The following is a 24304-nucleotide window of genomic DNA, read 5'->3' as shown; positions in this document are numbered from 1 at the left end:
GGGACTCTCTACACTACCATGTTCTGTTCTGTCCATCAGGAACCCTCTCTACACTACCATGATCTGCCCATCAGGAACCCTCTCTACACTACCATGTTCTGTTCTGCCCATCAGGAACTCTCTACACTACCATGTTGTTCTGCCCATCAGGAACAATCTCTACACGACCATGTTCTGTTCTGTCCATCAGGAACCCTCTCTACACTACCATGATCTGCCCATCAGGAACCCTCTCTACACTACCATGTTCTGTTCTGCCCATCAGGAACCCTCTCTACACTACCATATTCTGTCCTGTCCATCAGGAACCCTCTCTATACTACCATGTTCTGTTATGTCCTGCCCATCAGGAACCCTCTCTACACTACCATGTTCTGTTCTGCCCATCAGGAACCCTCTCTACACTACCATATTCTGTCCTGTCCATCAGGAACCCTCTCTATACTACCATGTTCTGTTCTGTCCATCAGGGAACCCTCTCTACACTACCATGTTCTGTTCTGTCCATCAGGAACTCTCTACACTACCATGTTCTGTTCTGCCTATCAGGAACAATCTCTACACGACCATGTTCTGTTCTACCCATCAGGAACCCTCTCTACACAACCATGTTCTGTTCTGTACTGCAAATCAGGAACCCTCTCTACACTACCATTTTCTGTTCTGCCCATCAGGAACCCTCTCTACACTACCATGTTCTGTTCTACCCATCAGGAACCCTCTCTACACTACCATATTCTGTTCTGTCCATCAGGAACCATCTCTATACTACCATGTTCTGTTCTGTTCTGTCCATCAGGGAACCCTCTCTACACTACCATGTTCTGTTCTGTCCATCAGGAACCCTCTCTACACAACCATGTTCTGTTCTGTCCATCAGGAAGCCTCTCTACACTACCATGTTCTGTCCATCAGGAACCCTCTCTACACTACCATCTTCTATTCTGTCCATCAGGAACGTTCTCTAGACTACCACGTTCTGTTCTGTCCATCAGAAACTCTCTACACTACCATGTTCTGTTATGTTCTGTCTATCAGGAACCCTCTCTACACAACCATGTTCTGTTCTGTCCATCAGGAACCCTCTCTACACTACCATGTTCCATCCATCAGGAACCCTCTCTACACTACCATGTTCTGTTCTGCCCATCAGGAACCATCTCTACACTACCATGTTCAGCTCTGTCAATCAGGAACCCTATCTACACTACCATGATCTGTCCATCAGGAACTCTCTACACTACCATGTTCTGTTCATCAGGAACCCTCTACACATTGTAAATAATTTGTTAACTGACTTGAGTTGTTAAATAAAAATATATTAAAGAAAAGTAGTGTACACAGGTAAATAAAGTACCAACTGCTGTAAAACATTTTAATGGGTTAATGCAGGCATTTTTGCAGACACTTTCTCAAGATCGCAACACATCATGACTGTAACATGTGACCCATCCATACAACACATCCTGACTGTACCACCAACATGTGACCCATCCATACAACACATGCTGACTGTACCAACATGTGACCCATCCATACAACACATCCTGACTGTACCAACATGCGACCCATCCATACAACCAACATGACATTTTTTCATTGATGAATTTAATCAGTTTCAGGTCCTGGTTAGAATGTGAAGCTGGCCTGACCCCTGTAACACAGACTGTAATAATGCCAAGGGGACAGCATCCTATACAGCTTGATCTCCAACACTGTTTGAGCTCAGTGCATCTGGACAGGACTCATTTAAATCCTTAACAGATACTTAGATAATTGCACACAAAAAATTGTTGATGCCAAAATGTTAACCTGGACAGTTGTTTTCAACAATACAGGACCATGCATTAGTCTCCCCAATGTTTCCTTTTGTTAACCACTTCATATTGACAAGTTTGTAGTAACATGGAAAGCTAAATCTCTGGAAGTTGAATCTATACAGTGCCTTGAAGTATTCAGACCCCTTGACTTATTCCACATGTTGAGTTACAGCCTTAATTCAAAAACAAACATCACCCATCTATCTACACACAATAACCCGTTACGACAAAGTGAAAACATGTTTTTAGAAAATGTTGCATATTTATTGAAAATCAAATACAGAAATCTAATTTATATAAGTATTCATACTGACACTCCAAATTGAGCTCAGGTGCATCCAATTTCCTTTGATCATCCTTGAGATGTCATTACAACTTGGAGTCCATCTGTGGCCAATTCAATTGTTTGGACATGATTTAGCTGTCTATACATGGTCCCACAGTTGACAGTGCATGCCAGAGCAGAAATTAAATCCAAGGAACTATGATCCCTTATTGATGTCACTTGTTAAATCCACTTCAATCAGTGTAGATTAAGGGGAGGAGACAGATTAACGAAGTTTTAAGCCTTGATACAATAGTGACAGATTGTGTGTGCGATTCAGATGGTGAATGGGCAAGACAAAAGATTCAAGTGCCTTCGAACGGGGTATGATGGTAGGTGCCAGGAGCACTGGTTTGTGTCACGAACTATAACCCTGCTGGGTTTTTCAAACTCAACAGTTTCCTGTGTGTATCAAGAATGGTCCACCACCCAATGGACATCCGGCCAATTTGACAAGTGTGGGAAGCATTTTAGTCAACATGAGCCAGCATCCCCATTGAACGCTTTCAACACCTTGTAGAGTCTATGCCCTGACGAATTGAGTCTGTTCTGAGGGCAAAAGGCAGGGTGCAACTCAATATTGGGAAGGTGTTGCTAATGTGTGATATACTCAGTGTATTTGGGGAAGAGAATAAAACAATTTCTAGAGTGTTGAAAGGTTGAAGAGCACAGTGGTCTCCACCATTGGGAAATAAAAATATATATATGGAACTACCCAGACTCTGTCTAGAGCTGGCCATCTGACCAAACTGAGCAACCAGGCAAGGAGGACCTTGGTCAGGGAAGTGACCACTGACAAAACTACAGATTTCCTTGGCTGACTTAGGATAAACCGCATCAGCACTTCACCAATCTGGACTTTATGGGATAGTGGCCCGACAGAAAACACTCCTGAAAAAAAGGCACATGGCAACACACCTGGAGTATGCAAAAAAGGCACGTGAAAGACTCAGAGCATAAGGCAAATGATTTTGGTCTGACGAGACAAAAAAATGTAACTATGGCCTGAATACAAAGCTCTATGTTTGGAGAAAACCAGACACATCACCCGTCTTACACCATCCCCACCGTGAAGAATGGTGGTGGCAGCATCACTATTCCTACCGTGAAGCATGGTGGTGGCAACATCATGCTATGGGGATGCTTTTCAGCAGAAGGGACTGGGAGGGAACAATGAATGAATCCTCGATAAGAACCCGTTTCAGAGTGCAAAAGACCTTACACGGGGGGCGAAGATTTATGTTCCAACAGGACAATGACCTCAAGCATACAGCCAAAGCAACACTGGAATGGCTTCAGAACAAGAATGTGAAAGTCCGTCAGTGGCCCAGCCAAAGCCCAGACTTGAAAATATGTGAAAAGACGAAGATTTCTGTTCACCGCTACTCCATCTAACTTAAGAGCTTGAGAAAATCTGCAAAGAATAATGGGAGCAAATCCCCAAATCAAGACGACTCAAAGCTGATCCAGACATACTGAAGACGACTCAAAGCTGATCCAGACATACCCAAAGGTGCTTCTTCAAAGTACTGACTCAGGGGTGTGAATACTTATGTAAATTAGATATTTCATTTAATACATTTGCACACATTTATAAAAACATATTTTCACTTTGTTATTATGGGGTATTGTGACTAGATGGGTGAGAAAAAAACAAGCGATTTAATCCATGTTGAATGCAGCCTGTAACAACATGTGGAATACGTTGAGGGGTATGAATACTGTCTGAAGACACTAGGTTGGTCTTTGCATAAGTGATCGTCCAATGGGAGACTGTCTGGGGAAATTGCCTTTCCTATTCGTCCAATAGCGAGTGTGACTAGTTCAGAGGCAGAGTATAGACATGTTTATCTTACATACAATAACAGCATCAACACAGGGTCTCGTAATGCCAGAAAATAGAACAGACTTGCTTTAAAACCGGTCTTCTGAAGATGGTTAAACTGTCATTTACATAGAAATGGTGCCATCAATATGGGGCATACTCATCTTTTAAAAAGTATATAGAATTGATCTTGCACTGAAAGTGTTCACGCTTTAATGTCTAGTCACAAAATGGGCTAAACATTACAAATATATATTTCCCATGAATCAAACCCTTAACACGTCCCTATAGAACTCCATATCAAAATTACTATGGGAACTAGTGCAATCTGGAGGCAGCCTGGTCTGTGGGACGGGGCAGCCTGGTCTGTGGGACGGGGCAGCCTGGTCTGTGGGACGGGGCAGCCTGGTCTGTGGGACGGGGCAGCCTGGTCTGTGGGACGGGGCAGCCTGGTCTGTGGGACGGGGCAGCCACAGAATCAAATAGGGAGAACACAGTAGATCAGCTCCAGAGTAATGGCAGATAGATTAAAGCCATTTGAAATGACAAAAATAGCAGACAAAACTTGAGGACCAAAACCAAATGTTTCTTTCCACCAGTAGGAGTCAGCCTCCCAGCCAGGTAGCCTCCCAGCTCTGTTCATCCCTGCTCGGGGGGGGTCTCCATGCTGTTTCAGCTCCTAGTGTCTGGATCAGAGGGCTGTCTCTGCTGTAGCAGTCAGGACTGTTTTAGGCGTTTCCTCGGCAGGCCGAAGGGCGGGCACTGTGCCGATGCCAAGGCTCTGAAGGCCTCGGCCACTAAGTGAGGGTGGGACTGGATCATTGACTTCCAGCCTGCCGTCTCCATTATGTCCGTGGCATGACTGCAATACAACCACACACAGACAGGACGTTAACACCAAACATCTGAAACCAAAGAAAAATCAATCTAGGACTGTAATGACAGAATAAATACAGTAGTACAGATATATAAATGCAACATGTAAAAAGTGTTGGTTTCATGAGCTGAAGTAAAAGATCCCAGAAATGTTCCTGTTAGTGAGCGTTTCTCCTTTGCCAAGATAATCCATCCACCTGACGGTGTGACATATCAAGAAGTTGATTAAAACAGCATGATCATTACACAGGTGCACCTTGTGCTGGGGACAATAAAAGGCCACTAAAATGTGCCGTTTGACACACTACACAATGCCACAGATGTCTCAAGTTGAGGGAGCGTGCAATTGGCATGCTGACAGCAGGAATGTCCACCAGAGCTGTTCCCAAATAATGGAATGTTAATTTCTCTACCATAAGCTGCCTTTAACATTGTTTTAGAGAATTTGGCAGTACGTCCAGCCGGCCTCACAACCGCAGACCACGTGTAACCACACCAGCCCAGGACCTCCACATCTGGCCTTTTCACCTGCGGGATCATCGGACATCAGCTGATGAAACTGTGGGTTTGCAGATCCGAAGAATTTCTTTACAAACTGTCAGAAACCATCTCAGGGAAGCTCATCTGTACACTCGTCGTCCTCACCAGGGGCAACCTGACTGCAGTTCGGACTTCAGTGGGAAAATGCTCTCCTTCGATGGCCACTGGCATGCTGAAGAAGAATGCTCTTCATGGATGAATCCCGGTCTTAACTGTACCGGGCAGATGCCAGACAGCGTGTATGGTGCCGTGTGGGCGAACAGTTTGGTGACGTCAACGTTGTGAACACAGTGCCCCATGGTGGTGGTGGGGATATGGTACGGGCAGGTATAAGATACAGACAACACAATTGCATTTTATTGATGGTAATTTGAATGCAGAGAGATACCGTGACAGGAGCCTGGGGCCCATTGTCGTGCCATTCATCCGCCGCCATCACCTCATGTTTCAGCATGATAATTCGGCTCCATGTTGCAAGGATCTGTACACAATTCCTGGAAGCTGAAAATGTCCCAGTTATTCCATGGCCTACATACTCACCAGACATGTCACCATTTGAGCATGTTTTGGATACTCTGGATCGACAGAATATTTCAGTTCACGCCAATATCCAGCAACTTCGCACAGCCATTGAAGAGTAGGACAACATTCCACAAATCAACAGCCTATTCAACTCTAGGCGAAGGAGATGTGTCACCCTGCATGAGGCAAATGGTGGTCACACCAGATACTGACTGGTTTTCTGATCCACGCCCCTACCTTTTTTAAAAGGTATCTATGACAGATGCATGTCTGTATTCCCAGTCATCTGAAATCCATAGATTGGGGCCTAATGAATGTATTTACATTTACAGTTCATATAAGGAAATCAGTCACTCATTAAAATCTTTGAAATTGTTGCGTTTCTATAGTTGTCCAGTATACATAGAGATATGAAGATGTGTTTCAGACAAAGGGCTGCAGCAGTGTTGGGGACATCGTATTCAAACTCCTTTAGTCCTTACAACCAGTAATACTAAACTAATTAAAACAGACATCCTCCTCTATGAAAACTGAGATGACTAAAGGTGTCCTTAACACACTACATCACACAGAATAAAACAAAAATGTTCATTTCATATTGTAGAACAGTGAACAAAGCTTATCCAGGTAGTCTATTAATAACATGGATCAGCCCCAAACTGGCCCTGTTGGCCCCCTCCTCCCTGGCTCTGTGGCTAAAACAATGAATTCTAATGCATCTCTTTGGGAGAGATAAGAGTTTGTTATTAATCTGGTGTCACATATCAGATAGTTACATACTTGCTATTCCAGTTTTTCCCATCTTTACAGCCCAGCTGTCGGAGGACGCTGCACCTACAGGAGATAACAGAGCAGCGCTGAGAGAAGGTAAACACGGCTGGCAGGAGGGATTCATCACTGGGTCTTTATTCAGATACTTGCCTGTTGATAAAATCTATGGCTTGTGCTTTGAGCTGCTCGGCACTGTGTAAGTCCGCCAGGATCAGGGTATCAGCCACGTTCTCCACAGAGAGGCTGGTGCACAGAGCCTCTTCACACATCACCTTTAAACGCTCCAAGGCATACTGGTGGAGAGAGAGGGTGGTTAAGGTTGGGGTCAGGGGTTAGGGTTCATTAAGTTTGGGGTCAGGGTTGGAGTCAGGGGTTAGGGTCAGGATTGGAGTCAGGGGTTAGGATTCATTAGGGTTGGGGTCAGGATTGGAGTCAGGGGTTAGGATTCATTAAGGTTGGGGTCAGGTTTGGAGTCAGGGGTTAGGATTCATTAGGGTTGGGTCAGGGTTGGAGTCAGGGTTTAGGGATCATTAAGGCTGGGGTCAGGGTTGGAGTCAGGTTTTATTAAAGTTGGGGTCAGGGTTGGAGTCAGGATTCAATAAAGTTGGGGTCAGGGTTGGAGTCGGGGGGTTAGGGTTCATTAAGGTTGGGGTCAGGATTCATTAAGGTTGGGGTCAGGGTTGGAGTCAGGGGTTAGGGTCAGGATTGGAGTCAGGGGTTAGGATTCATTAGGGTTGGGGTCAGGTGTTAGGGTTCATTAAGGTTGGGATCAGGGTTGGAGTCAGGGGTTAGGGTTCATTAAAGTTGGGGTCAGGATTCATTAGGGTTGGGGTCAGGGGTTAGGATTCATTAAGGTTGGGGTCAGGGTTGGAGTCAGGGGTTAGGGTCAGGGGTTAGGATTCATTAAGGTTGGGGTCTGGGTTGGCGTCAGGGGTTAGGGTCAGGATTGGAGTCGGGTTAGGATTCATTAAGGTTGGGGTCAGGTTTGGAGTCAGGGGTTAGGATTCATTAGGGTTGGGTCAGGGTTGCAGTCAGGATTCATTATAGTTTGGGTCAGGGTTGGAGTCGGGGGTTAGGGTTCATTAAGGTTGGGGTCTGGATTGGAATCAGGGGTCAGGGTTTGAGTCAGGGGTTAGGATTCATTAGGGTTGGGGTCAGGTGTTAGGGTTCATTAAGGTTGGGATCAGGGTTGGAGTCAGGGGTTAGGGTTCATTAAAGTTGGGGTCAGGATTCATTAGGGTTAGGGTTCATTAAGGTTGTGTACAGGATTCATTAGGGTTGGGGTCAGGGGTTAGGATTCATTAGGGTTGGGGTCAGGGGTTAGGATTCATTAGGTTTGGGGTCAGGGGTTAGGATTTATTAGGGTTGGGGTCAGGGGTTAGGGTTCATTAAGGTTGGGGTCAGGGGTTAGGATTCATTAGGGTTGGGGTCAGGGGTTAGGGTTCATTAAGGTTGGGGTCAGGGTTGGAGTCAGCGGTTAGGGTTCATTAGGGTTGGGGTCAGGGTTAGTTAAGGTTGGGGTCAGGATTCATTCAGGTTGGGGTCAGGGCTGGAGTTAGGGGTTAGGATTCATTAAGGTTAGGGTCACGTTTGGAGTCAGGGGTTAGGATTTATTAGGGTCAGGGTCAGGGTTTAGGGTTCATTAAGGTTGGGGTCAGGGTTGGAGTCAGGGGTTAGGATTCATTAAGGTTGGGGTCAGGGTTGGAGTCAGGGGTTAGGATTAATTAGGTTTGGGGTCAGGGGTTAGGATTCATTAAGGTTGGGGTCAGGGTTGGAGTCAGGGGTTAGGATTCATTAAGGTTGGGGTCAGGGTTGGAGTCAGGGGTTAGGATTCATTAGGGTTGGGTCAGGGTTGGAGTCAGGGGTTAGGGTTCATTAAGGTTGGGGTCAGGGTTGGAGTCAGGGGTTAGGATTCATTAAGGTTGGGGTCAGGGTTGGAGTCAGTGGTTAGGATTAATTAGGGTTGGGTCAGGGGTTAGGATTAATTAGGGTTGGGGTCAGGGTTGGAATCAGGGGTCAGGGTTTGAGTCAGGGGTTAGGACTCATTAGGGTTGGGGTCAGGAGTTAGGATTAATTAGGTTTGGGGTCAGGGGTTAGGATTCATTAAGGTTGGGGTCAGGGTTGGAGTCAGGGGTTAGGATTCATTAGGGTTGGGTCAGGGTTGGAGTCAGGGGTTAGGGATCATTAAGGCTGGGGTCAGGGTTGGAGTCAGGATTCATTAAAGTTGGGGTCAGGGTTGGAATCAGGGGTTAGGGTTTATTAAGGTTGGGGTCAGGATTCATTCAGATTGGGGTCAGGGTTGGAGTCAGGGGTTAGGGTTCATTAAAGTTGGGGTCAGGATTCATTAGGGTTAGGGTTCATTAAGGTTGCATACAGGATTCATTAAGGTTGGGGTCAGGGGTTAGGATTCATTAAGGTTGGGGTCAGGGTTAGTCAGGGGTTAGGATTCATTAGGGTTGGGGTCAGGGATTAGGATTCATTAGGGTTGGGGTCAGGGGTTAGGATTCATTAGGGTTGGGGTCAGGGGTTAGGATTCATTAAGGTTGGGGTCAGGGATGGAGTCAGGGGTTAGGGTTCATTAAGGTTGGGGTCAGGATTCATTCAGGCTGGGGTCAGGGTTGGCGTCAGGATTCATTAAGGTTGGGGTCAGGGTTGGAGTCGGGGGTTAGGGATCATTAAGGTTGGGGTCTGGGTTGGAATCAGGGGTCAGGGTTTGAGTCAGGGGTTATGATTAATTAGGGTTGGGGTCAGGGGTTAGGATTCGTTAAGGTTGGGGTCAGGGGGTAAGGATTCATTTAGGTTGGGGTCAGGATTCATTCAGGTTGGAGTCAGGGGATAGGATTCATTAAGGTTGGGGTCAGGGTTGGAGTCAGGGGTTAGGATTCATTAAGGTTGGGGTCAGGGTTGGAGTCAGGGGTTAGGATTCATTAAGGTTGGGGTCAGGGTTGGAGTCAGGGGTTAGGATTCATTAGGGTTGGGGTCATGGGTTAGGATTCATTAAGGTTGGGGTCAGGCTTCATTAAGGTTGGAGTCAGGGGTTAGGGTTCATTAAGGTTAGGGTCAGGGTTGGAGTCAGAGGTTAAGGTTCATTAAGGTTGGGGTCAGGGTTGGAGTCAGGGTTTAGGATTCATTGGGTCGGGGTCAGGGGTTAGGATTCATTAGGGTTGGGGTCAGGATTGGAGTCAGGGGTTAGTATTCATTAGGGTTGGGGTCAGGGTTGGAGTCAGGGGTTAGGATTCATTAAGGTTGGGGTCAGGATTGGAGTCAGGGTTTAGGATTCATTAGGGTTGGGGTCAGGATTGGAGTCAGGGGTAAGGGTTCATTATCGTTGGGGTCAGGTTTCCTTAAGGTTGGGGTCAGGGGTTAGGATTCATTAAAGTTGGGGTCAGGGTTGGAGTCAGGGGTTAGGATTCATTAGGGTTGGGGTCAGGGTTGGAGTCAGGGGTTAGGGTTCATTAAGGTTGGGGTCAGGGGTTAGGATTAATTAGGGTTGGGGTCAGGGGTTAGGATTCATTAAGGTTGGGGTCAGGGTTGGAGTCAGGCATTAGGATTCATTAGGGTTGGGTCAGGATTGGAGTCAAGGGTTAGGGATCATTAAGGCTGGGGTCAGGGTTGTAGTCAGGATTCATTAAAGTTGGGGTCAGGGTTGGAGTCGGGGGTTAGGGTTTATTAAGGTTGGGGTAAGGATTCATTCAGGTTGGGGTCAGGGGTTAGGGTTCATTAAAGTTGGGGTCAGGATTAATTAGGGTTAGGGTTCATTAAGGTTGCATACAGGATTCATTAAGGTTGGGGTCAGGGGTTAGGATTCATTTGGGTTGGGGTTAGGATTCATTAAGGTTGGGGTTAGTGTTCATTAAAGTTGGGGTTGGGGTCAGGGTTCATTAAAGTTGGGGTCAGGGGTTAGGATTCATTAAGGTTGGGGTCAGGGTTGGAGTCAGGGGTTAGGATTGATTAGGGTTGGGGTCAGGGGTTAGGATTCATTAGGGTTGGGGTCAGTTTTCATTAAGGTTGGGGTCAGGGGTTAGGATTAATTAGGGTTGGGGTCAGGGGTTAGGATTCATTAAGGTTGGGGTCAGGGTTGGAGTCAGGCATTAGGATTCATTAGGGTTGGGTCAGGGTTGGAGTCAGGGGTTAGGGATCATTAAGGCTGGGGTCAGGGTTGTAGTCAGGATTCATTAAAGTTGGGGTCAGGGTTGGAGTCGGGGGTTAGGGTTTATTAAGGTTGGGGTCAGGATTCATTCAGGTTGGGGTCAGGGTTGGAGTCAGGGGTTAGGGTTCATTAAAGTTGGGGTCAGGATTCATTAGGGTTAGGGTTCATTAAGGTTGCATACAGGATTCATTAAGGTTGGGGTCAGGGGTTAGGATTCATTTGGGTTGGGGTTAGGATTCATTAAGGTTGGGGTTAGTGTTCATTAAAGTTGGGGTTGGGGTCAGGGTTCATTAAAGTTGGGGTCAGGTGTTAGGATTCATTAAGGTTGGGGTCAGGGTTGGAGTCAGGGGTTAGGATTCATTAGGGTTGGGGTCAGGGGTTAGGATTCATTAGGGTTGGGGTCAGTTTTCATTAAGGTTGGGGTCAGGGGTTAGGATTAATTAGGGTTGGGGTCAGTGGTTAGGATTCATTAAGGTTGGGGTCAGGGGTTAGGATTCATTAAGGTTGGGTTCAGGATTCATTCAGGTTGGGGTCAGGGTTGGAGTCAGGGGATAGGATTCATTAGGGTTGGGGTCAGGGGTTAGGTTTCATTAAGGTTGGGGTCAGGATTCATTCAGGCTGGGGTCAGGGTTGGCGTCAGGATTCATTAAAGTTGGGGTCAGGGTTGGAGTCAGGGGTTAGGATTCATTAGGGTTGGGGTCAGGGGTTAGGATTCATTAAGGTTGGGGTCAGGGTTGGATACAGGGGTTAGGATTCATTAGGGTTGGGTCAGGGTTGGAGTAAGGATTCATTAAAGTTGGGGTCAGGGTTGGAGTCGGGGGTTAGGGTTTATTAAGGTTGGGGTCAGGATTCATTCAGGTTGGGGTCAGGGTTGGAGTCAGGGGTTAGGATTCATTAGGGTTGGGGTCAGTTTTCATTAAGGTTGGGGTCAGGGTTGGAGTCAGGGGTTAGGATTCATTAGGGTTGGGGTCAGGGGTTAGGGTTCATTAAGGTTGGGGTCAGAATTCATTCAGGCTGGGGTCAGGGTTGGCGTCAGGATTCATTAAAGTTGGGGTCAGGTTTGGAGTCGGGGGTTAGGGATCATTAAGGTTGGGGTCAGGATTCATTAAGGTTGTGGTCTGGGTTGGAATCAGGGGTCAGGGTTTGAGTCAGGGGTTAGGATTAATTAGGGTTGGGGTCAGGGGTTAGGATTCATTAAGGTTGGGGTCAGGGGTTAGGATTCATTAAGGTTGGGGTCATGATTCATTCAGGTTGGGGTCAGGGTTGGAGTCAGGGGATAGGATTCATTAAGGTTGGGGTCAGGATTCATTAAGTTTGGGGTCAGGGTTGGAGTCAGGGGTTAGGATTAATTAGGGTTAGGATTCATTAAGGTTGGGGTCAGGGTTGGAGTCAGGGGTTAGGATTCATTAGGGTTGGGTCAGGGTTGGGTCAGGGTTGGAGTCAGGGTTTAGGGATCATTAAGGCTGGGGTCAGGGTTGGAGTCAGGATTCATTAAAGTTGGGGTCAGGGTTGGAGTCGGGGGTTAGGGTTTATTAAGGTTGGGGTCAGGGGTTAGGATTAATTAGGGTTGGGGTCAGGAGTTAGGATTCATTAAGGTTGGGGTCAGGGTTGGAGTCAGGCATTAGGATTCATTAGGGTTGGGTCAGGGTTGGAGTCAGGGGTTAGGGATCATTAAGGCTGGGGTCAGGGTTGGAGTCAGGATTCATTAAAGTTGGGGTCAGGGTTGGAGTCGGGGGTTAGGGTTTATTAAGGTTGGGATCAGGATTCATTCAGGTTGGGGTCAGGGTTGGAGTCAGGGGTCAGGATTCATTAGGGTTAGGGTTCATTAAGGTTGCATACAGGATTCATTAAGGTTGGGGTCAGGGGTTAGGATTCATTTGGGTTGGGGTTAGGATTCATTAAGGTTGGGGTCAGGTTCCATTAAGGTTGGGGTCAGGGTTGGAGTCAGGGGTTAGGATTCATCAGGGTTGGGGTCAGGATTCATTCAGGCTGGGTTCAGGGTTGGCGTCAGGATTCATTAAAGTTGGGGTCAGGGTTGGGGTCAGTGGTTAGGATTCATTAAGGTTGGGGTCAGGGGTTAGGATTCATTAAGGTTGGGTTCAGGATTCATTCAGGTTGGGGTCAGGGTTGGAGTCAGGGGATAGGATTCATTAGGGTTGGAGTCAGGGGTTAGGTTTCATTAAGGTTGGGGTCAGGATTCATTCAGGCTGGGGTCAGGGTTGGCGTCAGGATTCATTAAAGTTGGGGTCAGGGTTGGAGTCAGGGGTTAGGATTCATTAGGGTTGGGGTCAGGGGTTAGGATTCATTAAGGTTGGGGTCAGGGTTGGATACAGGGGTTAGGATTCATTAGGGTTGGGTCAGGGTTGGAGTCAGGATTCATTAAAGTTGGGGTCAGGATTGGAGTCGGGGGTTAGGGTTTATTAAGGTTGGGGTCAGGATTCATTCAGGTTGGGGTCAGGGTTGGAGTCAGGGGTTAGGATTCATTAGGGTTGGGGTCAGTTTTCATTAAGGTTGGGGTCAGGGTTGGAGTCAGGGGTTAGGATTCATTAGGGTTGGGGTCAGGGGTTAGGGTTCATTAAGGTTGGGGTCAGAATTCATTCAGGCTGGGGTCAGGTTTGGAGTCGGGGGTTAGGGATCATTAAGGTTGGGGTCAGGATTCATTAAGGTTGGGGTCTGGGTTGGAATCAGGGGTCAGGGTTTGAGTCAGGGGTTAGGATTAATTAGGGTTGGGGTCAGGGGTTAGGATTCATTAAGATTGGGGTCAGGGGTTAGGATTCATTAAGGTTGGGGTCAGGGTTGGAGTCAGGGGATAGGATTCATTAAGGTTGGGGTCAGGATTCATTAAGTTTGGGGTCAGGGTTGGAGTCAGGGGTTAGGATTAATTAGGGTTAGGATTCATTAAGGTTGGGGTCAGGGTTGGAGTCAGGGGTTAGGATTCATTAGGGTTGGGTCAGGGTTGGAGTCAGGGTTTAGGGATCATTAAGGCTGGGGTCAGGGTTGGAGTCAGGATTCATTAAAGTTGGGGTCAGGGTTGGAGTCGGGGGTTAGGGTTTATTAAGGTTGGGGTCAGGATTCATTCAGGTTGGGGTCAGTTTGGAGTCAGGGGTTAGGGTTCATTAAAGTTGGGGTCAGGATTCATTAGGGTTAGGGTTCATTAAGGTTGCATACAGGATTCATTAAGGTTGGGGTCAGGGGTTAGGATTAATTAGGGTTGGGGTCAGGGGTTAGGATTCATTAAGGTTGGGGTCAGGGTTGGAGTCAGGCATTAGGATTCATTAGGGTTGGGTCAGGGTTGGAGTCAGGGGTTAGGGATCATTAAGGCTGGGGTCAGGGTTGGAGTCAGGATTCATTAAAGTTGGGGTCAGGGTTGGAGTCGGGGGTTAGGGTTTATTAAGGTTGGGGTCAGGATTCATTCAGGTTGGGGTCAGGGTTGGAGTCAGGGGTTAGGGTTCATTAAGGTTGCATACAGGATTCATTAAGGTTGGGGTCAGGGGTTAGGATTCATTTGGGTTGGGGTTAGGATTCATTAAGGTTGGGGTCAGGTTTCATTAAGGTTGGGGTCAGGGTTGGAGTCAGGGGTTAGGATTCATCAGGGTTGGGGTCAGGGGTTAGGGTTCAATAAGGTTGGGGTCAGGATTCATTCAGGCTGGGTTCAGGGTTGGCGTCAGGATTCATTAAAGTTGGGGTCAGGGTTGGAGTCGGGGGTTAGGGATCATTAAGGTTGGGGTCAGGATTCATTAGGGTTGGGGTCAGTGGTTAGGATTCATTAAGGTTGGGGTCAGGGGTTAGGATTCATTAAGGTTGGGTTCAGGATTCATTCAGGTTGGGGTCAGGGTTGGAGTCAGGGGATAGGATTCATTAGGGTTGGGATCAGGGGTTAGGTTTCATTAAGGTTGGGGTCAGGATTCATTCAGGCTGGGGTCAGGGTTGGCGTCAGGATTCATTAAAGTTGGGGTCAGGGTTGGAGTCAGGGGTTAGGATTCATTAGGGTTGGGGTCAGGGGTTAGGATTCATTAAGGTTGGGGTCAGGGTTGGAGTCAGGCATTAGGATTCATTAGGGTTGGGTCAGGGTTGGAGTCAGGGGTTAGGGATCATTAAGGCTGGGGTCAGGGTTGTAGTCAGGATTCATTATAGTTTGGGTCAGGGTTGGAGTCGGGGGGTTAGGGTTCATTAAGGTTGGGGTCTGGATTGGAATCAGGGGTCAGGGTTTGAGTCAGGGGTTAGGATTCATTAGGGTTGGGGTCAGGTGTTAGGGTTCATTAAGGTTGGGATCAGGGTTGGAGTCAGGGGTTAGGGTTCATTAAAGTTGGGGTCAGGATTCATTAGGGTTAGGGTTCATTAAGGTTGTGTACAGGATTCATTAGGGTTGGGGTCAGGGGTTAGGATTCATTAGGGTTGGGGTCAGGGGTTAGGATTCATTAGGTTTGGGGTCAGGGGTTAGGATTTATTAGGGTTGGGGTCAGGGGTTAGGGTTCATTAAGGTTGGGGTCAGGGGTTAGGATTCATTAGGGTTGGGGTCAGGGGTTAGGGTTCATTAAGGTTGGGGTCAGGGTTGGAGTCAGCGGTTAGGGTTCATTAGGGTTGGGGTCAGGGTTAGTTAAGGTTGGGGTCAGGATTCATTCAGGTTGGGGTCAGGGCTGGAGTTAGGGGTTAGGATTCATTAAGGTTAGGGTCACGTTTGGAGTCAGGGGTTAGGATTTATTAGGGTCAGGGTCAGGGTTTAGGGTTCATTAAGGTTGGGGTCAGGGTTGGAGTCAGGGGTTAGGATTCATTAAGGTTGGGGTCAGGGTTGGAGTCAGGGGTTAGGATTAATTAGGTTTGGGGTCAGGGGTTAGGATTCATTAAGGTTGGGGTCAGGGTTGGAGTCAGGGGTTAGGATTCATTAAGGTTGGGGTCAGGGTTGGAGTCAGGGGTTAGGATTCATTAGGGTTGGGTCAGGGTTGGAGTCAGGGGTTAGGGTTCATTAAGGTTGGGGTCAGGGTTGGAGTCAGGGGTTAGGATTCATTAAGGTTGGGGTCAGGGTTGGAGTCAGTGGTTAGGATTAATTAGGGTTGGGTCAGGGGTTAGGATTAATTAGGGTTGGGGTCAGGGTTGGAATCAGGGGTCAGGGTTTGAGTCAGGGGTTAGGACTCATTAGGGTTGGGGTCAGGAGTTAGGATTAATTAGGTTTGGGGTCAGGGGTTAGGATTCATTAAGGTTGGGGTCAGGGTTGGAGTCAGGGGTTAGGATTCATTAGGGTTGGGTCAGGGTTGGAGTCAGGGGTTAGGGATCATTAAGGCTGGGGTCAGGGTTGGAGTCAGGATTCATTAAAGTTGGGGTCAGGGTTGGAATCAGGGGTTAGGGTTTATTAAGGTCGGGGTCAGGATTCATTCAGATTGGGGTCAGGGTTGGAGTCAGGGGTTAGGGTTCATTAAAGTTGGGGTCAGGATTCATTAGGGTTAGGGTTCATTAAGGTTGCATACAGGATTCATTAAGGTTGGGGTCAGGGGTTAGGATTCATTAAGGTTGGGGTCAGGGTTAGTCAGGGGTTAGGATTCATTAGGGTTGGGGTCAGGGATTAGGATTCATTAGGGTTGGGGTCAGGGGTTAGGATTCATTAGGGTTGGGGTCAGGGGTTAGGATTCATTAAGGTTGGGGTCAGGGATGGAGTCAGGGGTTAGGGTTCATTAAGGTTGGGGTCAGGATTCATTCAGGCTGGGGTCAGGGTTGGCGTCAGGATTCATTAAGGTTGGGGTCAGGGTTGGAGTCGGGGGTTAGGGATCATTAAGGTTGGGGTCTGGGTTGGAATCAGGGGTCAGGGTTTGAGTCAGGGGTTATGATTAATTAGGGTTGGGGTCAGGGGTTAGGATTCGTTAAGGTTGGGGTCAGGGGGTAAGGATTCATTTAGGTTGGGGTCAGGATTCATTCAGGTTGGAGTCAGGGGATAGGATTCATTAAGGTTGGGGTCAGGGTTGGAGTCAGGGGTTAGGATTCATTAAGGTTGGGGTCAGGGTTGGAGTCAGGGGTTAGGATTCATTAAGGTTGGGGTCAGGGTTGGAGTCAGGGGTTAGGATTCATTAGGGTTGGGGTCATGGGTTAGGATTCATTAAGGTTGGGGTCAGGCTTCATTAAGGTTGGAGTCAGGGGTTAGGGTTCATTAAGGTTAGGGTCAGGGTTGGAGTCAGAGGTTAAGGTTCATTAAGGTTGGGGTCAGGGTTGGAGTCAGGGTTTAGGATTCATTGGGTCGGGGTCAGGGGTTAGGATTCATTAGGGTTGGGGTCAGGATTGGAGTCAGGGGTTAGTATTCATTAGGGTTGGGGTCAGGGTTGGAGTCAGGGGTTAGGATTCATTAAGGTTGGGGTCAGGATTGGAGTCAGGGTTTAGGATTCATTAGGGTTGGGGTCAGGATTGGAGTCAGGGGTAAGGGTTCATTATCGTTGGGGTCAGGTTTCCTTAAGGTTGGGGTCAGGGGTTAGGATTCATTAAAGTTGGGGTCAGGGTTGGAGTCAGGGGTTAGGATTCATTAGGGTTGGGGTCAGGGTTGGAGTCAGGGGTTAGGGTTCATTAAGGTTGGGGTCAGGGGTTAGGATTAATTAGGGTTGGGGTCAGGGGTTAGGATTCATTAAGGTTGGGGTCAGGGTTGGAGTCAGGGATTAGGATTCATTAGGGTTGGGTCAGGATTGGAGTCAAGGGTTAGGGATCATTAAGGCTGGGGTCAGGGTTGTAGTCAGGATTCATTAAAGTTGGGGTCAGGGTTGGAGTCGGGGGTTAGGGTTTATTAAGGTTGGGGTAAGGATTCATTCAGGTTGGGGTCAGGGGTTAGGGTTCATTAAAGTTGGGGTCAGGATTAATTAGGGTTAGGGTTCATTAAGGTTGCATACAGGATTCATTAAGGTTGGGGTCAGGGGTTAGGATTCATTTGGGTTGGGGTTAGGATTCATTAAGGTTGGGGTTAGTGTTCATTAAAGTTGGGGTTGGGGTCAGGGTTCATTAAAGTTGGGGTCAGGGGTTAGGATTCATTAAGGTTGGGGTCAGGGTTGGAGTCAGGGGTTAGGATTGATTAGGGTTGGGGTCAGGGGTTAGGGTTCATTAAGGTTGGGGTCAGGATTCATTCAGATTGGGGTCAGGGTTGGAGTCAGGGGTTAGGGTTCATTAAAGTTGGGGTCAGGATTCATTAGGGTTAGGGTTCATTAAGGTTGCATACAGGATTCATTAAGGTTGGGGTCAGGGGTTAGGATTCATTAAGGTTGGGGTCAGGGTTAGTCAGGGGTTAGGATTCATTAGGGTTGGGGTCAGGGATTAGGATTCATTAGGGTTGGGGTCAGGGGTTAGGATTCATTAGGGTTGGGGTCAGGGGTTAGGATTCATTAAGGTTGGGGTCAGGGATGGAGTCAGGGGTTAGGGTTCATTAAGGTTGGGGTCAGGATTCATTCAGGCTGGGGTCAGGGTTGGCGTCAGGATTCATTAAGGTTGGGGTCAGGGTTGGAGTCGGGGGTTAGGGATCATTAAGGTTGGGGTCTGGGTTGGAATCAGGGGTCAGGGTTTGAGTCAGGGGTTATGATTAATTAGGGTTGGGGTCAGGGGTTAGGATTCGTTAAGGTTGGGGTCAGGGGGTAAGGATTCATTTAGGTTGGGGTCAGGATTCATTCAGGTTGGAGTCAGGGGATAGGATTCATTAAGGTTGGGGTCAGGGTTGGAGTCAGGGGTTAGGATTCATTAAGGTTGGGGTCAGGGTTGGAGTCAGGGGTTAGGATTCATTAAGGTTGGGGTCAGGGTTGGAGTCAGGGGTTAGGATTCATTAGGGTTGGGGTCATGGGTTAGGATTCATTAAGGTTGGGGTCAGGCTTCATTAAGGTTGGAGTCAGGGGTTAGGGTTCATTAAGGTTAGGGTCAGGGTTGGAGTCAGAGGTTAAGGTTCATTAAGGTTGGGGTCAGGGTTGGAGTCAGGGTTTAGGATTCATTGGGTCGGGGTCAGGGGTTAGGATTCATTAGGGTTGGGGTCAGGATTGGAGTCAGGGGTTAGTATTCATTAGGGTTGGGGTCAGGGTTGGAGTCAGGGGTTAGGATTCATTAAGGTTGGGGTCAGGATTGGAGTCAGGGTTTAGGATTCATTAGGGTTGGGGTCAGGATTGGAGTCAGGGGTAAGGGTTCATTATCGTTGGGGTCAGGTTTCCTTAAGGTTGGGGTCAGGGGTTAGGATTCATTAAAGTTGGGGTCAGGGTTGGAGTCAGGGGTTAGGATTCATTAGGGTTGGGGTCAGGGTTGGAGTCAGGGGTTAGGGTTCATTAAGGTTGGGGTCAGGGGTTAGAATTAATTAGGGTTGGGGTCAGGGGTTAGGATTCATTAAGGTTGGGGTCAGGGTTGGAGTCAGGGATTAGGATTCATTAGGGTTGGGTCAGGATTGGAGTCAAGGGTTAGGGATCATTAAGGCTGGGGTCAGGGTTGTAGTCAGGATTCATTAAAGTTGGGGTCAGGGTTGGAGTCGGGGGTTAGGGTTTATTAAGGTTGGGGTAAGGATTCATTCAGGTTGGGGTCAGGGGTTAGGGTTCATTAAAGTTGGGGTCAGGATTAATTAGGGTTAGGGTTCATTAAGGTTGCATACAGGATTCATTAAGGTTGGGGTCAGGGGTTAGGATTCATTTGGGTTGGGGTTAGGATTCATTAAGGTTGGGGTTAGTGTTCATTAAAGTTGGGGTTGGGGTCAGGGTTCATTAAAGTTGGGGTCAGGGGTTAGGATTCATTAGGGTTGGGGTCAGGGGTTAGGATTCATTAGGGTTGGGGTCAGGGGTTAGGATTCATTAAGGTTGGGGTCAGGGATGGAGTCAGGGGTTAGGGTTCATTAAGGTTGGGGTCAGGATTCATTCAGGCTGGGGTCAGGGTTGGCGTCAGGATTCATTAAGGTTGGGGTCAGGGTTGGAGTCGGGGGTTAGGGATCATTAAGGTTGGGGTCTGGGTTGGAATCAGGGGTCAGGGTTTGAGTCAGGGGTTATGATTAATTAGGGTTGGGGTCAGGGGTTAGGATTCGTTAAGGTTGGGGTCAGGGGGTAAGGATTCATTTAGGTTGGGGTCAGGATTCATTCAGGTTGGAGTCAGGGGATAGGATTCATTAAGGTTGGGGTCAGGGTTGGAGTCAGGGGTTAGGATTCATTAAGGTTGGGGTCAGGGTTGGAGTCAGGGGTTAGGATTCATTAAGGTTGGGGTCAGGGTTGGAGTCAGGGGTTAGGATTCATTAGGGTTGGGGTCATGGGTTAGGATTCATTAAGGTTGGGGTCAGGCTTCATTAAGGTTGGAGTCAGGGGTTAGGGTTCATTAAGGTTAGGGTCAGGGTTGGAGTCAGAGGTTAAGGTTCATTAAGGTTGGGGTCAGGGTTGGAGTCAGGGTTTAGGATTCATTGGGTCGGGGTCAGGGGTTAGGATTCATTAGGGTTGGGGTCAGGATTGGAGTCAGGGGTTAGTATTCATTAGGGTTGGGGTCAGGGTTGGAGTCAGGGGTTAGGATTCATTAAGGTTGGGGTCAGGATTGGAGTCAGGGTTTAGGATTCATTAGGGTTGGGGTCAGGATTGGAGTCAGGGGTAAGGGTTCATTATCGTTGGGGTCAGGTTTCCTTAAGGTTGGGGTCAGGGGTTAGGATTCATTAAAGTTGGGGTCAGGGTTGGAGTCAGGGGTTAGGATTCATTAGGGTTGGGGTCAGGGTTGGAGTCAGGGGTTAGGGTTCATTAAGGTTGGGGTCAGGGGTTAGGATTAATTAGGGTTGGGGTCAGGGGTTAGGATTCATTAAGGTTGGGGTCAGGGTTGGAGTCAGGGATTAGGATTCATTAGGGTTGGGTCAGGATTGGAGTCAAGGGTTAGGGATCATTAAGGCTGGGGTCAGGGTTGTAGTCAGGATTCATTAAAGTTGGGGTCAGGGTTGGAGTCGGGGGTTAGGGTTTATTAAGGTTGGGGTAAGGATTCATTCAGGTTGGGGTCAGGGGTTAGGGTTCATTAAAGTTGGGGTCAGGATTAATTAGGGTTAGGGTTCATTAAGGTTGCATACAGGATTCATTAAGGTTGGGGTCAGGGGTTAGGATTCATTTGGGTTGGGGTTAGGATTCATTAAGGTTGGGGTTAGTGTTCATTAAAGTTGGGGTTGGGGTCAGGGTTCATTAAAGTTGGGGTCAGGGGTTAGGATTCATTAAGGTTGGGGTCAGGGTTGGAGTCAGGGGTTAGGATTGATTAGGGTTGGGGTCAGGGGTTAGGATTCATTAGGGTTGGGGTCAGTTTTCATTAAGGTTGGGGTCAGGGGTTAGGATTAATTAGGGTTGGGGTCAGGGGTTAGGATTCATTAAGGTTGGGGTCAGGGTTGGAGTCAGGCATTAGGATTCATTAGGGTTGGGTCAGGGTTGGAGTCAGGGGTTAGGGATCATTAAGGCTGGGGTCAGGGTTGTAGTCAGGATTCATTAAAGTTGGGGTCAGGGTTGGAGTCGGGGGTTAGGGTTTATTAAGGTTGGGGTCAGGATTCATTCAGGTTGGGGTCAGGGTTGGAGTCAGGGGTTAGGGTTCATTAAAGTTGGGGTCAGGATTCATTAGGGTTAGGGTTCATTAAGGTTGCATACAGGATTCATTAAGGTTGGGGTCAGGGGTTAGGATTCATTTGGGTTGGGGTTAGGATTCATTAAGGTTGGGGTTAGTGTTCATTAAAGTTGGGGTTGGGGTCAGGGTTCATTAAAGTTGGGGTCAGGTGTTAGGATTCATTAAGGTTGGGGTCAGGGTTGGAGTCAGGGGTTAGGATTCATTAGGGTTGGGGTCAGGGGTTAGGATTCATTAGGGTTGGGGTCAGTTTTCATTAAGGTTGGGGTCAGGGGTTAGGATTAATTAGGGTTGGGGTCAGTGGTTAGGATTCATTAAGGTTGGGGTCAGGGGTTAGGATTCATTAAGGTTGGGTTCAGGATTCATTCAGGTTGGGGTCAGGGTTGGAGTCAGGGGATAGGATTCATTAGGGTTGGGGTCAGGGGTTAGGTTTCATTAAGGTTGGGGTCAGGATTCATTCAGGCTGGGGTCAGGGTTGGCGTCAGGATTCATTAAAGTTGGGGTCAGGGTTGGAGTCAGGGGTTAGGATTCATTAGGGTTGGGGTCAGGGGTTAGGATTCATTAAGGTTGGGGTCAGGGTTGGATACAGGGGTTAGGATTCATTAGGGTTGGGTCAGGGTTGGAGTAAGGATTCATTAAAGTTGGGGTCAGGGTTGGAGTCGGGGGTTAGGGTTTATTAAGGTTGGGGTCAGGATTCATTCAGGTTGGGGTCAGGGTTGGAGTCAGGGGTTAGGATTCATTAGGGTTGGGGTCAGTTTTCATTAAGGTTGGGGTCAGGGTTGGAGTCAGGGGTTAGGATTCATTAGGGTTGGGGTCAGGGGTTAGGGTTCATTAAGGTTGGGGTCAGAATTCATTCAGGCTGGGGTCAGGGTTGGCGTCAGGATTCATTAAAGTTGGGGTCAGGTTTGGAGTCGGGGGTTAGGGATCATTAAGGTTGGGGTCAGGATTCATTAAGGTTGTGGTCTGGGTTGGAATCAGGGGTCAGGGTTTGAGTCAGGGGTTAGGATTAATTAGGGTTGGGGTCAGGGGTTAGGATTCATTAAGGTTGGGGTCAGGGGTTAGGATTCATTAAGGTTGGGGTCATGATTCATTCAGGTTGGGGTCAGGGTTGGAGTCAGGGGATAGGATTCATTAAGGTTGGGGTCAGGATTCATTAAGTTTGGGGTCAGGGTTGGAGTCAGGGGTTAGGATTAATTAGGGTTAGGATTCATTAAGGTTGGGGTCAGGGTTGGAGTCAGGGGTTAGGATTCATTAGGGTTGGGTCAGGGTTGGGTCAGGGTTGGAGTCAGGGTTTAGGGATCATTAAGGCTGGGGTCAGGGTTGGAGTCAGGATTCATTAAAGTTGGGGTCAGGGTTGGAGTCGGGGGTTAGGGTTTATTAAGGTTGGGGTCAGGGGTTAGGATTAATTAGGGTTGGGGTCAGGAGTTAGGATTCATTAAGGTTGGGGTCAGGGTTGGAGTCAGGCATTAGGATTCATTAGGGTTGGGTCAGGGTTGGAGTCAGGGGTTAGGGATCATTAAGGCTGGGGTCAGGGTTGGAGTCAGGATTCATTAAAGTTGGGGTCAGGGTTGGAGTCGGGGGTTAGGGTTTATTAAGGTTGGGATCAGGATTCATTCAGGTTGGGGTCAGGGTTGGAGTCAGGGGTCAGGATTCATTAGGGTTAGGGTTCATTAAGGTTGCATACAGGATTCATTAAGGTTGGGGTCAGGGGTTAGGATTCATTTGGGTTGGGGTTAGGATTCATTAAGGTTGGGGTCAGGTTCCATTAAGGTTGGGGTCAGGGTTGGAGTCAGGGGTTAGGATTCATCAGGGTTGGGGTCAGGATTCATTCAGGCTGGGTTCAGGGTTGGCGTCAGGATTCATTAAAGTTGGGGTCAGGGTTGGGGTCAGTGGTTAGGATTCATTAAGGTTGGGGTCAGGGGTTAGGATTCATTAAGGTTGGGTTCAGGATTCATTCAGGTTGGGGTCAGGGTTGGAGTCAGGGGATAGGATTCATTAGGGTTGGAGTCAGGGGTTAGGTTTCATTAAGGTTGGGGTCAGGATTCATTCAGGCTGGGGTCAGGGTTGGCGTCAGGATTCATTAAAGTTGGGGTCAGGGTTGGAGTCAGGGGTTAGGATTCATTAGGGTTGGGGTCAGGGGTTAGGATTCATTAAGGTTGGGGTCAGGGGTTAGGATTCATTAAGGTTGGGGTCAGGGTTGGATACAGGGGTTAGGATTCATTAGGGTTGGGTCAGGGTTGGAGTCAGGATTCATTAAAGTTGGGGTCAGGATTGGAGTCGGGGGTTAGGGTTTATTAAGGTTGGGGTCAGGATTCATTCAGGTTGGGGTCAGGGTTGGAGTCAGGGGTTAGGATTCATTAGGGTTGGGGTCAGTTTTCATTAAGGTTGGGGTCAGGGTTGGAGTCAGGGGTTAGGATTCATTAGGGTTGGGGTCAGGGGTTAGGGTTCATTAAGGTTGGGGTCAGAATTCATTCAGGCTGGGGTCAGGTTTGGAGTCGGGGGTTAGGGATCATTAAGGTTGGGGTCAGGATTCATTAAGGTTGGGGTCTGGGTTGGAATCAGGGGTCAGGGTTTGAGTCAGGGGTTAGGATTAATTAGGGTTGGGGTCAGGGGTTAGGATTCATTAAGATTGGGGTCAGGGGTTAGGATTCATTAAGGTTGGGGTCAGGGTTGGAGTCAGGGGATAGGATTCATTAAGGTTGGGGTCAGGATTCATTAAGTTTGGGGTCAGGGTTGGAGTCAGGGGTTAGGATTAATTAGGGTTAGGATTCATTAAGGTTGGGGTCAGGGTTGGAGTCAGGGTTAGGATTCATTAGGGTTGGGTCAGGGTTGGAGTCAGGGTTTAGGGATCATTAAGGCTGGGGTCAGGGTTGGAGTCAGGATTCATTAAAGTTGGGGTCAGGGTTGGAGTCGGGGGTTAGGGTTTATTA

The 24304-nt window shown here is 48.2% G+C and overlaps 1 protein-coding gene across 3 annotated transcripts in view; it reads right to left on the bottom strand.

Moving 5' to 3' along the window:
• Nucleotides 1–1349: 1349 nt before the first annotated feature.
• The window catches only part of LOC109885594 (speckle-type POZ protein-like A), a 90692-nt gene continuing 67737 nt past the window's right edge, over nt 1350–24304 (bottom strand). For all 3 annotated transcript variants that reach the window (XM_031801871.1, XM_031801875.1, XM_031801868.1), the window contains 3 exons: nt 6830–6972; nt 6689–6742; nt 1350–4832 (listed from right to left, as the gene is read on the bottom strand). In XM_031801871.1, coding sequence (XP_031657731.1) covers nt 4688–4832; nt 6689–6742; nt 6830–6972 — 342 coding nt within the window. In that variant the 3' untranslated portion in view covers nt 1350–4687. The remainder of the gene's footprint in view (nt 4833–6688; nt 6743–6829; nt 6973–24304) is intronic.

The sequence above is a fragment of the Oncorhynchus kisutch genome, linkage group LG2 (genome assembly GCF_002021735.2).
Source record: "Oncorhynchus kisutch isolate 150728-3 linkage group LG2, Okis_V2, whole genome shotgun sequence".
NCBI lineage: Eukaryota > Metazoa > Chordata > Actinopteri > Salmoniformes > Salmonidae > Oncorhynchus > Oncorhynchus kisutch.
The sequence above is the reverse complement of the archived record's forward strand: the minus strand, read 5'-3'. Positions and strand labels throughout refer to the sequence as shown.